The following is a 15745-nucleotide window of genomic DNA, read 5'->3' as shown; positions in this document are numbered from 1 at the left end:
CTGCTGCATATAGAACAGATTGTGGCTGCAATAAACAGTTGAGGGACGATGATGAAAAAATGACAAGAGTCAAGGATGACACCAATGTAGCAGCCAGGGGATCTGGGGGAGTGGGGTTTTGCAACTGTGTTGAGACTGGATGGGGGGGTAGTGACACTGGGAGGAGGGAAGATGATGAACCTCTTTCATATGTTATCTAACATTCTGAATGTAATTCTATTACAACAATTACTACTTGCTTTTTTAGAACTATCAATCCTATGAACTTTATGTTGTATGGAGTTTATTATGGTACGTTTGAATCAAAAGTGGGCTATGTGCTGTAAATACATATACAGTATGGAATAACTGTGGGAGTTGAAGGTACAGCACTTTGATTAAAAAAAACATGTAACCAGATGATTTTGTAAGTGCTCTTTATGTAAAGTTTGTTGGGCAGGTGTCAGTAAGAAATAATATGTGCGTCTAGTGCATGGTGACGTTTAAAGTATCTATAGTTTAGAATTTAAACTATAGTTTCAATCATTACAAACTAAACTTTAGATTGTAATGTTTCATTTGGCCTGATATACTTTATGAATGCACACATTATAATTATGTTGAGTGTGCACCTGCAGGGAGTATTCTGGCCCACAATATAACTTTTAGTGCCAAATGTGCTGACACATTGTTGTACCTTGGTGTTAAAGTACTGAGGTTACGTTGTTGACTCATTGACTTATTTTAAATTCAACTTTTAACGTCTCTAGATGTCCTGACAGTGTGCATTCTCCTTTTTCTATCTATTAATATTCCACTTCTACTTGTCAGGCAGACATTTGTACTGGATGCACTCAAATTAAAAATGATATAATTATACACATGCATGCTTTTGTTTTATGTATATTCTTTATAGCTGTATCATATCATGGTAAATATTCTTTATTTAAGATGATAATGCATTTTTGCTAGGCACATCTGTCTTGGGTATATGGTTTGGAACTTTGCAACTACGTAAGACAGTGCTTGCACTAGGTTTATGAAAGTTACAAAATACAGTTTAAAAATTGACTAGCATGCCTCCCAAACAGTCCTAATTTTGGTGGGTCTGGTCCAATTCTTGGACTCAATGGTTATGGCTGATCTGTGCATAGTGGGCCAGGCTTATTCTGTGCATTTCAGACAGGTGGTTGTTGAAGTCTTTCTACAGAAATTGAGATGCATTTATGTGACCCTTTTACTCTTGGGAAGGTCATGTCAGACATCCTGTACATGGCCATAAAATACTACGAAGTGTCCTTAGATTCTACTTGTGAGAACTATGTATATGTGCAATACATTTTGTAATATGGCAAACACTAGCTTTACACAAAACACCCATCTAATAGACAGTGATTAAATCATGGAATTCCTTTTATTACACTTATTAATAAGCAGATTATTCTGCATCCGTAATGTTATTTTAGGCTGTGTACTTTAAATCTCATTAGGCACACCGTTGGTCCTATGTATGGCTACATAAAAAGTTGCCTGGATATTTTCTGGTAAATTCCCGGGATATTTTTGGTACAATCATCTCTGAAGTTTACATGACTGCAGTAGGAAGTGTTGATTCTTTGGTACCATGTCTTATTTAATACAAAACCTATCAGACTCAAAGCAATGTGTTTTTTTTCTGCCTAGAGGCTGTTAGTCCTTAGTTATTTCAAGCTTTTCAAGTCTAATTTCTAAGCCCTTATGAATTCCCACGAGAGCCACTTTTGTGGCAGATTCCATTTGGTTTCATAAGAAAGAGAAAAGTTGGCATGGACTGCAAATCTCACACATTAGGAACAATTTGTAAACCACAGACCCAGTCAGACAGAGCCCATCCTTAGAACAGGCTGCTCCTGTTTCTGCCATTGTCTGGGAGGTATCAGTTTGCCATTTCCCAGCTGACCAGCTTGTGTGTAGAGAAATGTGAAAAGTTACAAACAAAAATGGTTTCTTCAGAGGGGTAGCCGAGGTTTTTGTTTTTTTTCTCTTTCTCAACAAAAAAAGGAAGGAAATTCTGTGGGGTTTAAGACGCCTTCTGTCTTCAATGCGAATGTCAGCTTTAAATCTTTTAGATTTGGATTAACTCAGCAATTCAACAAAAAAGAAAAATCTGACAGGCTTTCAGATATGACGCAGAAAAAAATCTCCCACCTCCCCCCAAGTCATGTTCATTTGCAAAGCCAAAGACTGGGTGGACTGAATAGTCTCTCCATTTGCCCGTCCATTCATAGTTAGCATTACAATGGTCAGTATTACCATCCTACATTATTGCCTCTGCTCCATTATACTTGTTGGAATTTGGAAAAAAGAGTGGCTGGAAAAGAGGAAATCCTACAGTATTTGTGGAATCCTTGCAATACAAATGTCTGTATTCTGTGAAGGTAAATACATTGTTTTCTGGTAGTCATTCTAGAGTAGATCGTGTCACTTTGGAACAGATTTTTCTGGGTCAGTAGCTGGTAGAATATCTTCCAAATAAGTTAGGTTTAATGCTACAAAATAACTCCTATACAAATGTATTGTATTGAGTTTATTTCTTGTTCTGAATCGTGGCAAAATGTCAATTTCTACCTTGGACACAATAGTTTTAAAATTTATAGGAGTTTTTAGCTGTGTGTTGTAGGTTTTTTGTTTTGTTTTTAAACAAATATTATTTTTTTTCATTTTTGATATTTATCTTAATTGACTTTGCCAAAAGAATTTGCAAACAATATGTGTATTTTTTGTGTGAATTTTAAAGCTAATTCTTGAACACTTTGAGGACACAGAAATGACTTCATCTGTGTGTAGTCTGTTTTACAGTTACTGCTTTACTTTTAATATTAGAAAGATAGGGCAGAAACCAAATTGTTAATCGTACAATGGCTAAGGCTCAGTCTTTTGAATCCTGTCATGTAAATTCCTAAAGGTTACATAAGTGTGCTATAAAGTAATGTTGTGTGACTGTGTGTATTTATACATATATATATATATGTGTGTGTGTGTGTGTGTGTGTATATATATATATATATATATATATATATATATATATATATATATATATATATATATATTATACACATATGCACAGACATATTATTTACCTAAATCGTTCCGGTGTATATTTGTTGCAGGCAGATATGATGTTCAGCTCCGGGGTTTTCTGGATGGGTCTTCTCTTCATTCCTGTGACATCTTTGATTTTTGACGTGTTTTATAAAACGTGAGTTTTTTTGTGTGTTATGGTTTTTCAAACAACTACATGGTTTAATATTTTCTACATATGAGCATATGCAATAATGAGTAGTTATAGTGCAAAAACTATACTTAAACTGTTTAGATTCCACAGCAATTTCAGATAGTTTCAGAATGTAATATTAACACTGGACCCACTTGTAAATTTGAAAATAATAATGGAAGAATGTATTTTGTCTTTATTTTTTACTTCAAATAAAGTGTCCAAAAAACCAGCTTTAAGAACTTGGTTGATGAAGTTCAGGAGCTTGAGGCCAAGTCCCAGGATCCTGGATCTGTTGTACATGGGAAAAGGTAAGAGTATTCCTAACCATAAGAGTATTCCTAACCATTTGGTGTTGTATTGTACAGAGCAGTACAAAATCACTTTGTTGTTGTAGTTATTTTGAATAATAAACACTAGAGTAATTAGACTTTGACTAATGAATCCAGCCCTGTGTAATAACTTATGTATAAGAAAATATTTAAATTAAATAAGTTCAAGCCAGTTTCTGTAAGATGACTGTTAATATTTACATTGCTTTTTCACTGTGGATACAACTGTACATGAAATTAATTTGATAGCTTGAATGCTTAGTAATACAACATAATGATACTTTATGCCTAATAAAGAAACAAAGGAATAGTTGAAGGACTATACCATTTACTTCTACCAAGAAGAATTTGTTGTTATTAATTATTATTATTATTAATATATTATTGTTGTTGTTGTATATTATTATTGTTGTATATTATTATTATTATTATTATTATTATTAACATTGTTGTTACTTTGTTAAATTAGTGGAAATAATCATTATAGATAATCAAATAAGTGAAATATAGTGAAGATAAGAGCAAGGAACTTGTATTATGTTTATTGGAAATTAAAGTTTTCTAGCAAGAGAATAATCTATTGAATTTACCATAATTTGTTGCTGTGCAAATTGTAATAGCAGCTTTATAAAAGTTTTACTTTAACCTCTTGCCAAAAAATAACTACTGTCTAGATCTGTAGCGAGATTCTTTTCAGCTCTGAAATATATTCATTGGAAACAAACAAAATTAAAAATACATTTTATTATTCTACTTATTTTGAAACCAATGAGGGGCAAAAATTAAAAAAAAAGGAAGTCTGGTAACAGTACAGTGTAAAGTGTTCTTGTATATGTAACCAAATGTAAGCTGTCTGTTCTAACATTTTTTGAGTGTGCAGGGTCTATGGATGATTTAATTTGCATTGACTCTGCAATTAATTTGACAGCCCCTGCTCATTTATCACAAAGTAATAATATAAGCACCCAATGAGCGAAAGAGCAAACATGTTCAAATACGTTTTATAGAATTGTCTTCATATAGGTTTCTTGTTTAATAGTACTGTTACCATCTGTGATTACTACTTCAAGGGTTAATGCACTGTAATAGGAAGTAATAAGTCTGCTACATTCCATGATTGAGTCTATGGATTTTGTTGGCACAACAAATATGGCCGCTACCAGCCATGGTCATAACTGTGCGAAAAAGATAAATAATCAAATAGAGAAATGCATCAATAAGATATTATGTACCATAATAAAATGCAAGCACATCTGGGGGGTAAATGTATTAAGCTCCGATTTTTTTGCAAAAAGCTGATATTCGGTGAATTTGTCAGTAAAATTTAAAACAACAATGTCCCTTTTGCCTTTAAACACATTGCCGTATTTAAATTTAGCTGACAAAGTCGCTGGATATCAGCACTTTGCAAAAATCGGAGCTTAATACATTTACCCCTGGACTGAATCCACTGAAATAGAAAGTTTAGTTGATCTCCAGCTTTTAGTCTAAAGCCTCACTCTTTCATTCAGTGTATTTCCTGTTAATTACCACTGTCTAGTGTATTGCATATTAAAATATACCAGTAATAATTAGTTTACCGGTAATACACAATAGTTTTGTAGAGGAGTACCAAAAACTGTATGTAGAACGTACTGGGATTATCCCCGATACTGAATAAATAAACACGGAATACTAACATGTTTTCTTCACCTGCTGTACAGGAACAGGGATTTAATTAACTAATTTATGCATATGGTTAGTTTAACAGAGAGAGCACAACTGCTGAAAAACGTCTTCAAGAAAAATACCGTCAATGTGTACCGATCAGAGTCTGTTCAACAAAACCTGCTCCGTAAGTGTCATTGCGCTGTGTGTGCGTGTGTGACATAACTAATAAATGTACCGTACAAGAGTGTATAACGAATGCAAAGAATTTAAGTATATTTCCCATTCCACTACCTAATCTGGTTAGGTGTATAAAGCCAACTCCAGCTAACATGGTATATTTAAGAAGTTGAGCGCAAACTTATACAAGCCAATATATGTAATCGAGCATAAGTCATTGTGATGATGTGTCATAGGAAAGCAATCATTAGATACTACAGTATATTTCTATTCTATCATCATTTCAATGCAAGAAGTCACTCTTAAGCGTTATTTGACATTGCAAAATAATGTATTTACATTTTGGATCCTCAAGAGGGAAAACATTTATTGGGACAGATTCCAAGTGTCATATTATTATTATAATCGCTACCTAATAAAAACTTAAAAATATTTCCCCTTCGAAGGAAACTTTTTGTATGTTCATGTACAACTGTTTAATGTACTTGTATTTTCCAGTTTCCTCGGAAAATAGAGTTTAAAATATATATATATATATTTCCCAAGTCAGAGACATTCAAAACAGACATTTATACAATGCGGTTTAGATTTTGCATATTTTAATGATAAATATATAGTACATAAAATGTACTAAAACACCTGTAATTAGTGTGGAATTTACCCATTATTATATTTGGTGTATAGAGAATGATTTCCTTTTATAGTCTGGAGCTAAAATAAGTCTAACTAGTTTTCTGGGCCCTATTTCAATAATGCCAATGGACAGAACACTGTGCTGCAGTAGGTGCACAGTCCACTAGCATTATAGAGCTGTCTGTAAATACTCTTGTTACGTCACGCGCCTGCTCTGTACAGTTGTGCCCGATTAATAAAACAAACATGGATATGCAGATCAAAATATCGGCGTCTCCAGGTTGGCACAGGCCGATGGGAGGACTCAGTATGGATTTGGTACATGAGTGTGCCTAGCTTTGCACCCAAGTGGAAAAGTGAGATTATGTTTTGCCCCCCAAGGGGTCTGGTTTTTAAATCTGTTTAGATATGGAGTAAATTTCTTAATGTGATGCATTTTGCACCTTTCAGTTGCACTGATGTTTCCTAACTGTTATGTTTCAGGCATATATGAATCTAAACCAGTGTTTCCCAACTCCAGTCCTCATGGACCCCTAACAGTGCAGGTTTTCCATATCTCCTTGCTGGAGCACAGGTGTACTCATTACTGACTGACACATTTTGAAAGATCCACAGGTGGTATAATTATTTCATTTGTGACCTGGAAAACCTGCACTGTTAGGGGTCCCTGAGGACTGGAGTTGGGAAACACTGATCTAAACCAAGCATTATTTTAGGAGAAAGATTGAAAAGTTAAAATTTATGAAGGGTTTGGTATTCAAGCTGAGGTTGCGACGGTTTTTACAGTTTCCACCCTAAGTATCTGCAAACCCCGTATATGTAGACACAACTCATTTTACGTTTTTTCCCCCCAAAATACCGTCAAGTGGCCATGTCCCTTTAAATGCACTGAGCAGACAATTTAGCCTTGGAAATATGTTTAATCATTTCGGTAAGACCACTGCTTTTCTGTAGCACCTCCTCCAGTTGTTTTCTATACAGTGATATTGATAACTGAGCGAATGTCCTAGCAGTTCTTGAACTGCCGCTTCTTGTTCCACAGATGGATATGCTTTCTCCCAAGATGAGAACGGAATCGTTTCACAGTCTGAAGTGATCCGAGCATACGACACCACTAAGCAGAAACCAGAAGAATGGTGAAACGCGTCTGTCTCCTGTAGAAGATAACCATTAAATATCAAAGCTTCTCTTCAGGTTTCTAAAAGATCTGTGGTCAAAATTGTCTCACAGCTGAAAAAAAAAACAACATAAAATAAGTTGTTCATTTCTAACAAACCATTAAAATTGCAATTCTTACTTTAGTCTTGACTGTAAGAAGGCGAACATATTTGCGATAATCCCGGCTTAGCCGGAAGGGTGTTTCAGTATTATTGATCAGAAATGAAGGGAATGCCTTGCTGCCTTAGTATCCAGCAAGTTAACTACATTTGTAACATCAAAGTACAGAGCCGTGATTCTGCAAGATTGACGAGCGTTCTGGAATTAACCAGAGGTGTAAATCTCTGAGGTCTGCCTGCCTCACTGAGAGTGGAGTGGTTCTAGAGGGTCAAGTGTCAAACTATTTTAATAAATACGTTTGCCAAAGAAGTAAATGGACTTTTATTAATCTTGTGTGTCAGCGACGTAGTCTTTAAAGACGTAAAGAGCGGTAAGACACATTTTGCTGAAAAGTGAGACAGAAAATGTTGTGATACAGTATGTAAGGCTCTGTCCTTTTTGCCGCGAGGACACTTGTTTATATTATCTGTTACTTTTTACACCTCCCGCCTTATTCATGCTTTCTGTTTATCTTGTAGAGTAAAATATGTGAATGTGTGCGCTTGCCTATGTGCTCCCACACCAGTTACTGCGTTTCTTTCAAGCTTATGATTGTCATCACTTATACTAGTGTTCTGTGATACGTTTCTTCCGAATAGTTTCCCCCCAAAAAAGTCACATTTGCATTTTTATTAAAATCTGCAGTAAGTTGGTCCATTTTGAATTTGTACTTTAGATAAATATGTTTATTAGATTTCTAATTATTTTATTTCAATGATATTTTTAGCTGCACAAAATCAGATTTATTTTTTTTATCCTGCACAGAAACACTTGCTTGTAGCAGACACTTTGGTCAACCTGTAGCATCTCAGCATTTCCCCATTTCAGTGGTTCCCAACTTTTTTCATTTTGCGATACATTAGACTATATTGCACATATCATCCCCATATGTTTAAACTGAACTTCTTTCCTTTTTAAGTCTTTCTTCTTAGCATATGAAAATTCTTGTGACACGTCCAGCCTAGCTCTTGTGACACGTCCAGCCTAGCTCTTGTGACACGTCCAGCCTAGCTCTGGTGACACGTCCAGCCTAGCTCTGGTGACACGTCCAGCCTAGCTCTGGTGACACGTCCAGCCTAGCTCTGGTGACACGTCCAGCCTAGCTCTGGTGACACGTCCAGCCTAGCTCTGGTGACACGTCCAGCCTAGCTCTGGTGACAGTAAATTGTATCCTGATGCACCGTTTGGGAATGGTTTTAATGGTCATGCCTTAATAGAAGTAATTGTACTGAAATATATATATATATATATATATATATATATATATATATATATATATATATATATATATCACATATATATATATATATATATATATATATATATATATATCACATATATATATATGTGTGTGTATGTATGTATGTATATGTATCTCCGTACTTCTACCAATCCTTGTCCTCAATGAGCCCCGTAAACACACAGCCAAGACGTTACACCACAGGAGTATTTTTTTCAGTGCTTTGACAACTGTAAGTCAATAATAATTCAGCTATGGTTTCAGATGTAATATTGTTTGTTGCCTTCTTTGCAGAATTCATGGTACTGAATTTAAAAAAAAATCTGTAACTGCAAAACAAAAATGAAAAACCTGCTATGCAGCCATTTACTCATCACACACATCCCACATAAATTTAGTATAATCCTTCTGAAAAAATGAATGGCCTGTCAGACGGGGAGATCTATGTTTGATCAGTGTATTTCCATGTAACAGGTGCATTACACATCTTGTACTGGGGTAGAAAACACATTTTAAAGCCATAGGACATTTTGTTAGATCCAGCTAATGTAGGTGCTTAGTAGGTTTCACCAAGAGTCAAACCTCCCATAGATAGTAGAGTATGCTGGTAGATCTCAGTAAGTGCCTGTACCATCTGTTTAATATCAATAGAGCAACTATGAGTTCCTGTATAAAAATACAATAAATTCTCTATCTGCCCCCTTACTTTCACATCGTTTCTGAGTAAGACTGGAGAAAGTATTATTTTGTTCTAGTTTTCATTTTCCGCAGTGACATATTTGATGGATCTTTGCCCATTTAGTAGTTTGTGAGCTGGAAGGTCTGAAAATATCAAATCTGTTTTGTTAGGTATCTGAAATATTTGTGAGAAGATTACAACGTTTGTCCAAATAAGATGAATTTATAGTTTTATTCTAGAAATTGCCAACTAAGTATGTCCTAAAATATAGGCACTCTTGTCCGCTAATTATTATACAAAACATAAACATGCATTCTAGGGGCTACATCTGGTACCATTAATCATATGCATTTCTTAATTCATCCTCCTGAAAGTCCTATGTACACACATACATGTTCTTTTTACATGCCATAAGTATGAGAGTTTACATGCCATTATACAATGCAGGTTTGAAAAATTCCAAAATCGGGGCATTGAAGAGCATAATGTTTTTGGGATATAAATATATTTAAAATATGGATTTTTTTTTTACCTAGTTGCTAACTTTAGGGGCCACAGTTGAATGAAACAGAAATATTCTGGCTGACGATAATTGGGTTTCTGTAATGGGCAAAAAGATACAATATTCATATTTATTTATAGTTTTAAACTATTAGTAATAGCTTAGAGCAGCATTGCATTCTTTGTTTTATTATGACATTTTCAATGTCCTCACTTAAATCTAGTTGCTTCTGGTTAAAGTGCCAATCCAATATCTGTCATCAATATCTATTGATTTAATTGAAGTCAATCCACTGTACTGGGGCTATTGTAGCACATCAGAGGCCTCTTTTTATCTGCTTAAGAAATGAATTGTGTGGAGCTACAAATCAATGCAAAATGTTATTTTATACACGGCCAACACATTCTTTCCCGCTTTTTAGAAAAGCTTTTCTTTTTGTTTTTTTAAATACATTTTCCATTTGAAGGTCAATAGAGGTGAGAGGAGCACTACTGAATATTGATGTAAGGTATTACGCTGCATTGCTTATTTGCTGACTTGATTCTCATTTAAATAAGTAAATACCACCTATGACTGCACTGATTTTACTTTGTTTCACCTCATTCCTCTATGTTCGGCTTCTGGGTGACTTTCTGGATGTATGATCATCCTTTTACTTGATTATAAGGTTAATTTATTTGTTCTGGCTTACTCAAAACAGTTGTGGTTGTAATGAGTGTACTTGTCCTGTCTGCATGAGTTAATATTTTTAAAGTATGATGCTTTAAGGTTATATTTGATTAACGTAAACCCTCTTACTGTTTTTTAATTGATTTACAAGCTTGCACTATGCTTTAGTACTGTATGCTTTGGGACATGTTAGATTCATTAAAAATCTTCTTAGATTTCGACATGAAATACGACTTTCTCTACTTTTTCCAACCACATTCTCGCATAACTCTGTTTTTAGACTTTCAAAACTAGCTGTCCATTTGTTTCTTTTCAGCATTGTATGTAAATGTAGAATAAGTATGTTGTTTTTTATTACAATGGAAGCCATAATGGAACATATGAACATGTGTTTTTTTTTTTGTTCTTTGTTAGTTTTGTAAGGATTTTTTTGTTTTGTTTTTCGTTTGTTGTTTTGTTTTGTTTTTTTGGTTGTTTTTTTTAATGTGGCGTCAGTGGAAACGGGGTATTTTGGAATATATCCCAGCCATTGACTTATTGCTGCTGTTACAACGCGTTTTGGTGCTGCATGAGTGGAGTCGTTTCTCAATGTTTGTGGTATTCATACCTCATGTTTTGTTTCTCTGTAAGTTGTGTTGCAGAAGTGTGGTCTACACCCTATCTTACATCTCTAGCAAGCAAGGAAACAACTTGAAATACTTGGCACTGTCTATTATATTATTTTACTTTTAATGCAGTGTAGTCTTGTTTTTTGTTTATTATGTGAATGTGCATGGTTAACACTGTATTTTTCAATGTTTTGTCTCAGATGTTTCAATTTAATAAAAGTTATAGTTTGAACATTAAATGTGGTTTGTTTTTTGCTTCCACAAAAAAAGACTTTCCTAAGAAAGAATTCCAACATATACATTCACTTTAAACAGCCATAAATGTTGTCTTACATATAATACTTTATTTAGAATGCAGTTCATTGATGAGAGGACTTGCACTGCACGGAGTGAGCAAGCTTTGCATAATCCACCAAGTAGGTGCTGACTTCTGAACGTAAGCAGGCGTCCGGGTGCTTATCGGTTAAAAATGACTTTTATTTAATTATTTTCAGATGTGAGATTGCGGACTCACAAAGATATGTGGGTCCAATAAGTGCTGTCACGGATACGGCGCCTTTCCTTATGTTTTGTATATTTGTCCTCAACCAGTAGACTCCAGAAGATTCCCCCAGAGAGTCTGACTTTAATGTAGATGTCATTTTGCAAAGTTATTATCTCACTCACTGTAAATGTGAAATAAGACATTTTTGATGAAATGTCATCCGCATCAATGTCTACCCAAAGGTAAAACACAAACATGTTGCTAGAGGTTTAAATAGTGCAAAGTCCTGGAAAGGCCAGTCGGTCTGGTATGATCTGTTGCACTGTTTCTTTACCACTGACAAGCTGTACATGTTCTTTCTTCTGATGGTTGAGCTTGGACAGTTTGTACCTGCTGCAGACACAAGCACAGCAATTTCATTTTCTATTTAAGAGAGTTCATACAGATAATAATTTCAATAACATTTTTGTATTTTCCTTGTACCTGGACATTCCATTCATTCAACAAAGCTGAAGTCCATTAATAAAATCTGAATCTAGTATCCAAACTTAGTTTTCCCTCTGCTTGTATTGCCCATCTCTGGAGAGCAGAAATGCCTAAACTTCAGGCAATAGATCCCTGAATCTGACAATCTTAGCAGAAATTTACCTCTGCTCACCCGTCAGACATCAGTCTGCCGTAAAGGGTCTACGGTCTACTTCATTTTTCTTCCCCAGAAAGGGGTGCTTCTGGAGACTTACAGCACAAAATTAATTCACAATTTTAAGTGCAATATCAATCCCCTCTTTCAATTCAGCATTTTTCCATACAAAGACTGCTGATTATGCAGTGATAAATCAGGAAACAGGAAATGTGTCATAACTTTTGTACAGAGCAATGAACCTATTAGTCCGGGTTAGTCGTAGCAGGTGCTCCATCACTGGCTTTAGAAAAATAGGCTATTGTATGTCATTTGAAATCTTTTAGTGCCTAATAAATCTCCTTGCTAAATAACAATAAACAATATTTCTGCTACCTCGAAAATGTCTCTTTGACCATTTCTACAGCTTGTACACATTTTGTGTGCTTTGCCCAGTGTTCTCCCCAGCACCTATTTCCCGCTGTTTTTACTTGCCACCCGGCTCTTGGAGCCCAAGAGAGTCCTATTATAATAGAATGAACCATTGTTTCTCCTAGTATAACAGGTATGTGAGCACTACGGCCAGCAGTGTGTGTTACACCACTGACCACCAGTCTGACTAGTCCTGGCAGGTGTGGGCAATAACCTTCAACATTTTTCATTATTATTGCAAAGTATTACAACTGCCCCCACCGACTACTTCTTAATGCCCCCCGGCTACTACTTAATGCCACCTGGCAAAATTTTCTGGGGAGAACACAGTTTGCCTGTGTGTGGTTCACTTGGAATTATGTAATTCTTGCTGCTTTAGATTTACAACTTGAGTTTTATAAAGATTGTTGGGCAACAAGAAGCAATTTCAATTCTTCCTTCTTTCCTAATTCATTTTGAACAGAAAAATCATCATCATTCCTGTGTATGCTATAAATTCGCCTCCAGATTACCTTTCTGTACATCAGCTACATTTTAATGGACGATTAGCACAAACGTTTTGATTTGGACACCATAAAAATAAATCATCCTTTCACTCTGTGTGATAGTGGTACATTTTCTGCTTCCTGGCACTTGGTGCAACACTAACACTGCGTCCAATATGTGCCGCTAATGCAGGAGAAGAGGTGGACTGTGTATATTGCAATTGAATGCCCTCTCCTATTAGTCCTAGGATAGAAATATAAATCTCTTCACGTGCAATTATTAAAATTAAACAAGTTATCTGAGAGCAACATAGCGCTGATGTTCAATATGTAGTAGAGATAGATCTCTGAATGGTTGAGAAAAAATATAACATGAGAGCAGGTAATATACTGCACCGTCTGTAGAAACAACCTAGCACAGCTTCAGGGGCACCGTATGACCCCCGCACTGGGTTTGTGGGAATTTATACTTCAATCCATGATGCACTCTATTGCTTCCTTCTGCTCTCAGTGCTTATCATTCATACTGCTAACAGCACAATACAGCTCTGTAGCGCAGTGTGCTCATTTATAGAATTGCAAATGTACTGATTTTATTATATTGTGTTGTATTTCTGTATAGGAAATGCATTAATTTCTGAGGTATTGATTTGTAACTTCGGAGACAGTATGTCATGATTTGGTTTTGTAAATTTGCTAGAGGAAACCCCAATCCTGTTCATCACAGAAGTGACAAAAACCTCCTTAGCTTGAAGGCCAAGCAGGAGGTCATTACCTGTTGTCAAATTAGAATAACCACTTTTTATATGTGATGCACTGGCTGTGTCTTCTCTTATGACATTATCACATACTTGCCAACTTTTCCTCGTTGGCTTCAGGGAGATCCCCTGCCACTTATCTATTGTGGGGGCGATAACCAGGAGATCGCCCAGCTCTCCTGGGAGCGGGTCTCCCAGAAATGCAGGCGTCTCCCGTACATTCCGGGAGAGTAGGCAACTATGCATTATCATAGATTATAATGGAATTGCTGTCGCTGTTTCATCTCTGGATCATAAGTAATTGTACTGTTTTGCTAACAATATTGTCTTATTTCTTTTCTGTTAGATATATACAGTCTATTATTCTCATATCTAAATGATTAAAGGATAGGGCCCCTTTTGAACAAATGCCTGCTTACCATCTTCACTTATGTAGAAGAAAAGTAAGCACCCCTATTACCTAATGCTGTGATACAGTCGCTCTGTGATCTTTAGTGTCTGAAGAGGAAGTCCATTCGTGCCTCTCCCACGGAGCTCTAAAGATGGTGTTAAGGACAAGATGGCTGCCTTTTTCAGGTAATGCAACCTATCAGTACATCCTGACAATGACTGCGTCTGGCTTCAGGTAACATGGATGATCCTTGGGGAAAGGTGCTATAGTGGAGTTTTAAGCTTTAAGTTATAATTTTAAGGAACGATTTAGGTGGAGTTCTAAGTATAAATATATACTATATAAATATTACTTTACACTATAGGGCACAACAGCTCTAAGGCTTTAATTTATTACTGCTGCACCAATTTGATTACCAGAGGTCCTGGTGAATGTGAGTGCTGGGATCCTGTTAAATAGAGCAAATGTTGGTAGTCTCAGGGAAGGGAGACCCACCAGGGCACTATTTTTGAGAAGGGAGGGGATTTAGATCTGAAAGAGGAAAAAGCCTGCAAATATGTTTTCAAGGTTTGTTTTATTTGTTATTTTCTGCTATTACACAGGATTCTATTTATACTAGATACCTCACATTGAAAGCCCCAGTGATCTCCTCGTATATCACATGAATATATAGGACCTGATTTTGAGGTAGGAGCTTTGGAGGGGGAGGTAAATTTAAAATGTAGGGACAGATTTATAGTTGGGATACAGCATGTTATAGATCAACTTTAATTTCCGTGTAAAAATAAAGCTATCAAGTATTTGTGTGCTACATGATTAAAACAGCTAGTGCTCCTATCTCAAAATCAGGCCCATAGTGTGCAAACAATTACTGAGGCAGACACTATTAAAATAGATCCGATGCCATTTCTAATATTTTTACTTATATTTTTGACGTTTTCTGCACATAAAACTTAGTATCTGAATTTAAGTTTTATGCTTTTAAGTTTTATGTTAAATTCAGAAGGTAAGAAAAAGTTTTTGGGGTATATTTACTAAACTGTGGGTTTGAAAAAGTGGAGATGTTGCCTAGAGTAACCAAACAGATTCCAGTTATCATTTTTTTTTTAGTACATTCTACAAAATGAGTACTAGAATCTGATTGGTTGCTATAGGCAACATCTCCACTTTTTCAAACCAACAGTTTAGTAAATATACCCCTTTGTTTGTGTTTACCAAAGCACCAATTTTTACACAAAATGTATATTGGAATAAATATAAAAGATGCTTTTTATTTTAAACTTATAAAGAGACAGTCCTGGCACTTGCTGGATATTCTTGGGTGCCCTGAAGCCTTTTTCACAACTATTGAACCTCTCTCCTTGAAGTTCTTGATGATCTGATAAATGGTTGATTTAGGTGCAATCTTACTAGCAGCAATATCCTTTCCTGTAAAGCCATTTTTGTGCAAAGCAATGATGACTGTGCATGTTTCCTTGCAGATAACTATGGTTAACAGAGGAAGAACAATTATTTCAAGCACCACCCTCCTTTTTAA

At 35.6% G+C, this 15745-nt stretch overlaps 1 protein-coding gene across 7 annotated transcripts in view; it reads left to right on the top strand.

The window, feature by feature from the left end:
- ATP8A1 (ATPase phospholipid transporting 8A1) overlaps positions 1-8384 on the top strand; it is a 145673-nt gene extending 137289 nt beyond the window's left edge. For all 7 annotated transcript variants that reach the window (XM_075195103.1, XM_075195121.1, XM_075195092.1 and 4 more), the window contains 4 exons: positions 3129-3217; positions 3451-3543; positions 5307-5398; positions 7067-8384. In XM_075195103.1, coding sequence (XP_075051204.1) covers positions 3129-3217; positions 3451-3543; positions 5307-5398; positions 7067-7164 — 372 coding nt within the window. In that variant the 3' untranslated portion in view covers positions 7165-8384. The remainder of the gene's footprint in view (positions 1-3128; positions 3218-3450; positions 3544-5306; positions 5399-7066) is intronic.
- Positions 8385-15745: the final 7361 nt, after the last annotated feature.

Source organism: Mixophyes fleayi, chromosome 1 (assembly GCF_038048845.1).
Source record: "Mixophyes fleayi isolate aMixFle1 chromosome 1, aMixFle1.hap1, whole genome shotgun sequence".
Classification (NCBI taxonomy): domain Eukaryota; kingdom Metazoa; phylum Chordata; class Amphibia; order Anura; family Limnodynastidae; genus Mixophyes; species Mixophyes fleayi.
This window is presented reverse-complemented; position numbering and strand designations above follow the sequence as displayed.